Source organism: Mastomys coucha, unplaced genomic scaffold (assembly GCF_008632895.1).
Source record: "Mastomys coucha isolate ucsf_1 unplaced genomic scaffold, UCSF_Mcou_1 pScaffold22, whole genome shotgun sequence".
NCBI classification, from domain to species: domain Eukaryota; kingdom Metazoa; phylum Chordata; class Mammalia; order Rodentia; family Muridae; genus Mastomys; species Mastomys coucha.
The window spans coordinates 78,828,641-78,834,821 of NW_022196905.1; the positions used below are offsets into that span (position 1 = coordinate 78,828,641).

The 6,181-nt window shown below is 36.4% G+C and overlaps 1 protein-coding gene across 1 annotated transcript in view; it reads right to left on the reverse strand.

The window, feature by feature from the left end:
- LOC116070570 (transmembrane protease serine 11D) overlaps positions 1–6,181 on the reverse strand; it is a 55,446-nt gene that overhangs the window by 14,054 nt on the left and 35,211 nt on the right. The window contains exons 6-7 of the mRNA XM_031342002.1: positions 2,564–2,602; positions 1,082–1,259 (exon numbers count right to left, since the gene is read on the reverse strand). Coding sequence (XP_031197862.1) covers positions 1,082–1,259; positions 2,564–2,602 — 217 coding nt within the window. The remainder of the gene's footprint in view (positions 1–1,081; positions 1,260–2,563; positions 2,603–6,181) is intronic.

The window sequence follows — 6,181 nt, forward strand, 5'->3', positions numbered from 1 at the left end:
TTTGTTTTTTGGAGGGGAAACTGGGAATGAAGAAATTTACATGTAAATAAAGAAAATATCTAAAAAAATAAAAATTAAAAATTAAAAAAAAAAAAGAATCCTTCTCTTAGGAGCAGTGTGACCTTCACCTTGTACCAACAGTAAGTTTGCACAGGTTCCCTCCATCGGTCACTTATCCTAGTGGAAGTAGTAGCTTGTAGTCACTCTTAATGCCTAATTGTAAATGATCTAGTATAAGCATTCTGAAGACGTTTGTAATTGGTACGTCTATGATGTATAACACTGTGTTCAGCACAGATATTAAAACAATTTTGGAAAATTAAATGAGTGAGATTTTGTAGTCTCTAGGCTATCAGTCTACTAACTAGCTTTTATGATATAATGTGAAACCCTTTAATAATAAAATATTAAAATCCATTTTATTGATTTTATTTGGTATGTATGAGTGTTTTGCCTGAATGTGTGTGTGTGTGTGTGTGTATATATATATATATATATATATATATATATATATATATATATGTACACCACCCATATGTCTGATGCCTGCAAGAGGTCAGAAAAGGTTATTGGATGCTCTGTAACTAGAGCCAGCATATGAGTGCTGAAAACTGAACCTGAATTCTCTGAACAAGCAACTAGTGGTTAACGATTAACCATCTCTCCAGCCTAGATAACAAAAATTTAACATTTTTTTGCATTACTGTAATCTGTCCTGCCTATAACACTATCACTTATATAATAGTGTTCCTCCTAATTTGGGAACAGAAGTTGTGTAAATTCCATTAACTTTTATAACAAGTATTTAAATTAAACACTCTCATGTATGATCCTTTTTTTTTTCTTTTGCTACAATGGAGTTCTGTGATTTGAAACAGAGAACTACCAGCAAACTGTTAAGATAAAGGAGAAAAGACAATTATGTTTCCATGAATAAAAAAAGAAAAGAGGAAGAAACATTCTCCATTTAATTATTCTGGTGTCAATATCCAATTATATTTAGTCATAAGTGTTAAGGGTGGAGTTATCAATATCTTTCTTTCTTAACTATTCCCAGATGGAAGAGTAGCTGTGGCCTCACCTTTTGAAACAATGAGCTGCTGACAGGACCCACGAGTTACTGATCAGGGCGCCTCCACAGTGGTGGACATTGTTGAGCTGTAGACTGACTTGCCAGGGCCAGTCACCTGTCTCAGCTTGAGTGCCTCCAATGATTCTCTCTTCTGACAATGTTATAAGGTCCGGTCGTGCTCCACATTCTAGCAACAACAACATCATCATCAACAACATAGAGGTATTAACATGCTGGCAAGCTGGTGGTTGACTCCATTTAGAAAATTACTGCGGAGTTTCTTCATCATTCTCCATCATAAAACTGTATTTAAATATCTTAAGAAACATATAAACATTTTAATGCCAGAGGTGAAATGGACTGGGGTGAGTTTCTTTGCTTACTTCTTCTCAATCCAAATCTTATGATACTTTTTCTCATGTTTAGTTTAATATTTATTAGTCATGCTAGAGGTATATCACAAATAATAACCTCTATTGTTATTGGTGATAGGTTGCTAACTCTAAGCATTTGTATTCTTACAAATAGCACGCTTCCATGTACTATTTCCTCAGTAGCTTATCCTTTGTTGATCTCTCTTATTCCACTGTCATTACACCCAAAATGCTGGTGAACTTTCTTGGGAAGAAAAATTTCATTGCCTATTCAGAGTGCATGGCTCAGTTCTTTTTCTTTGCAATCTTTGTGGTCACTGAGTGTTACCTCCTGACTGTTATGGCATATGACTGCTATGTGGCCATCTGCAAACCATTGCTGTATAACGTGATCATGTTCCAATATAAGAGGTTTAACTAGACTTCTATTAAGAACATATATGGCTATGGATTCCTTTCCTGCCTTCTCCAAATAAATTCCTTAGTAATGATTTTATTACAATTCTGTTCAAAATAATTATAGATTAAGCACAGAACTGAACTGAAAAATATCTTGGAGTGGAGTCTCACTATCTTTTAAAAACCTCTTAAGTATCTAAAATAAATCATAAATTTATTTGACAGAGGGTCTATTGGAATATATGCTAAGTTCTAAGAACATTCAGCTGATCTGAGAGGCAAAGTTCATGTTTCTAGGAATTCTATGCCTGTCCTCCCAGTCTCAGAATTTCTGGGGTGACATTGGCACACAATGACTTTCCCTTCAGGTTATAGGCTTCCAATTGACAAGACATTTATAATTTGTTACCTTATGATTAACCCAAATACACAACAGAGCTAGCCATTTTGCTTATTTGCAAAAGCTACATGAACTTTGTCATCAAATGTAATTTACATGTCTTCAGAATCATTGCGTTAGAATCACGGGAACAAAGCTTCTTAGAAAATTAGGAATTCAAGAAAATTGGCAGGAGATTGGTGTTGAGTGCCAAGTGGATTGCCCTGCACTATGCTTCCATTCTTTTTTTATTTTCTAGAAGGAGGAAGAATTGCTTAAACATTGTTCCATCAGCCAGTGAATAATTTAATAAATATTTACAAAAATTTAAAAACTTACCTTGAGTCAAAACATTTTCTGTATCCTGGTCAGTGAGTGCTAGCGTTAAGAAAGAAAAGGTGAGGATAAAATCAACAAAACAGAAGCTGGAAATCATTTCACTTCACTTTCATGAAGCTCAGTGCTGAGATGATCAGAGACGCAGTCACTGGGAGGGTTTGCTGAAATTCAGATTCCCAGGCTCCACCTCATGCTTTTGGAAATAACCTCTGAGTCATTTGCCCTAGAAATCTCTCTTTGCAACTTCATCCCAGTGTGTTGTTTTACTCAAATTGATGGAAATTTTTGTTTACATGCTTCATGAAATACTTAACAGATGTCTCTGCTCCAAAAGTCACTTGTTTCTCTTGGCAAAAGGAGGCTTACGCAGTCATTAGGGTTCAGTGTGATATGTGATAGAAGAAACCAATTGTTAATTTTTTCAAATACACCTGTGAGTAGACATTGGTACATGTGTTTATTACTTTAGTCTTGCAATATTATGTGCTGTTTCTTCAATAGGGAACAAGAACAAAGGGTCTCTTGACACATTATTTACAGATGGGTGTTAGTCAAAATATTCCAATGAAAAGTTAGGTGGAGAAAAGGCTAACAATACCAAGAGAGTGAAGAGTGCCATCATGAAGGACATAACATTTGCACCATTTGGAACTCTAAGGAATGGCTCATGAACACAAGAAGGGCAAGGACACTCTAAGTGGTAGGCAAAGTACCACTGTGTGCCTAGATGTCAGATGTGTGCTATAAAAAGTCAGTAGCAGGGTTGTTGGGAGTGCCAGAAAAGTCATCAACTTCAGCATCACTTAGTGACAGTCTGTGCACTCTACATCCAGATCTGCATTCACAACAGCTCTCTAAGGCATGTCAAATTGTCCTCTCAGCCTTCTCATGAACATGCTCTATCAAGAACTCATATTTCCCCCTTAGTAAGAGATACCATATCTATAGGCATTTAGAAATAGATGAACATCTTCCTTCTCTCATTCTTATTCCTTCAAATGAACTTCATCCACATTGCTGCTTCCTACTCTGATTGTTTGACATTTGTACAGTTATAATACCTTCAAAGTGATTTCCAAACTGTTTATTTTATAGGACCGATACTTTCTAAAACTATGTCAGATTACATTCTGCCAGACTTGAAAATTTTAATTGGGCAGTCTTCTTATTTTCAATAGAATGAAACCAAACTTCCTAAGGCAGGTTTTCATGGTCACTAAAAATGACTTATGCAAAATTACTTCCAGCTAGAAGTTTTGTAAGGTTTGTGTGCTTCATCTGCTTTTGTGAAGATCAGTAGAGCCAAGTTATCCTGTTGGAAGCAGGAAAAATAAACAAACAAAAACAACTGATCACTTTTCTTCCTTCTTTGAACAAGAAACACTTGAGTTGACTCTGGACCCTAATAGAGGTAGCAAAAGTATCTATAGGATATCCATCAGCTTCTTGTTCCATTGTTCTTTCAAAGCATTATGATTATTGGAGAACTCGCTTTTTCCATATTTCTCTTTCTCAGGCCAAGTTCCTTCTTTGCATGTCTTAGGATGTGCAGATCCTTTACATGTCTGTGAGTCCATCTGTATACTAGTCTCTTTCATTCTGGATCCTTATACCAGTCACTATCGTTATGCTGTGTAGGCTTGATCTGATGGATCCTTTCTCTTGCTTCATTATTTTTTTTGTCTTGAAAAATAACCCAGGGCCTTATACATGCTATAGAAGTTCACTCAATTCCATCCTGACTCTGTATATCTACTCTTGATTGACAAGTCTATTATCTTACACTTAGAATTTTCCCTTCCTCCTCCCTTCCTCCCTCCTTCCTTCCTCCCTTCCTCCCTTCGTAGCTTCCTCCCTTCCTCCCTCCCTCCCCCTTCCTCCCTTCCTCCCTCCCTCCCTTCCTTCCTTCCTTTCTTCCTTCCTTCCTTCTTTCCTCCTTCCCTTCCTCTCTCCTTCCTTCTTTCTTTCCTCCCTCCTTCCCTCCCTCTCTCCCTCCCTCCCTTCCCCTTCCCTTCCTCCCTCCTTCCTTCCTCCCTTCCTCCCTTTGTAGCTTCCTCCCTTCCTCCCTTCCTCCCTCCTTCCTTCCTTCCTTCCTTCCTTCCTTCCTTCCTTCCTTCCTTCCTCCCTTCCTTCCCTCTGGGAGGTAGAAACTGCTATTGATTTTCAAAATTTCCCAGCACACTGCCAAATAAATACCCAAGAAGCTCTTTGGAAGTATCCCTTAATGTGTAGGAGAAGTGATTTTTGTTACTTAGACCTGGTATATGGGTAATTACAGTCAGAAACAGTGAAACTGTTGAAGCAGTGTCTAGTGCAGTAGTTCTCAACCATCCTAATTCTGTGATCCTATTTCCTACTTTTATGATTTATAATGTAATTATCTGTGATTTGTGATGGTCTTAGACTTCTGTGAAAGGAGCATTGGAATGGCACAGGGATTGCTGCCCACAGGTTGAGAACAACTGGTCTAGGAGTACTTTACTGAGTTAACCAGTAACTCTTTAGTTGGAAGGGGAGAAGACAGTTCAAGGAAAGGAAATAGAGGCATTCAGAGAATTTTGAGGACAGATCTTTGTTGGCCTAAAGCAGTGATTATTTACCATTACATAAGCCTTTTAACACTTTAGCAAGTGGTACAGTTCTAATAGGTATATACTAGACCAGGGTTGGAAATATGAAAACCTTTTTGATCTTGAGCTCAATGTAAAGTCATGACTTCTGACAGTAAGCAGTGCAGGCAGAGCCAAAGAGATGCTTGTTATTATGTAGGTCATTAATTTCAGTCATGTAACAATTATTTATTGATCATTACATATCAGATTCTGGGTGATAGGGAAATAGTGTAAACAAAACATTAAAACATTTGTTAATTACCATTGCTGTTATGGAAAACAGTCTGGAGATTTTTTTAAGAAAAAAAGACTAAATATACAGCTACTTTATGATCCAGCTATCTTCTGCAGGGTAAAGGAATCAAAATCAGTTGTCAAAGTGATACCTGCACTTTTTTCATAATAAGTTTTATAGAATTAAAACATTAAAAAGGCATTTTCACATTTTTCTTAAGCAGATTGGAGACATCAGTCAGGAATTATGATTGTAATTTTTATAAAGATCAAGTGAATCCTTAAGTTCTTTTTGATTCCAACCTCTAAAGTTCACTGTATTGGGACAGCATTAAAGAACTACCTAATCAATTTCAGAAAGAAAATGAAGATGCTTTCTTTGTCATGTTTCAGTCTATACAGGACTCAAAACAGAGTAGAAAGAGACATGTTAAAACAAGTTAAGATATATTGCCCTGGTGTGGACACTAAAAAATAGATCTCTACCCATGTAGAAATGACAACATCTATGAAATTACCAAATCTTTAAAAACAATTTTAACTAGTAAAAAGTTGCATGTTCTATACTAGAGAGCTATCTGTAATATTTGGAATTGTAACACACTTTTGAAAGTTGAAATACAAAGAATGAGGTAAGTCTCATTTTATTAATATGTGAGTTTGAATGAGTGAAGTTGAAAGACGTATTAAAATAAAAAGCATAAAACATGGTACTTACATGTTACCTCATTTGAAGGGGCTATTAACATGGTACTTACATGTTATCTCATTT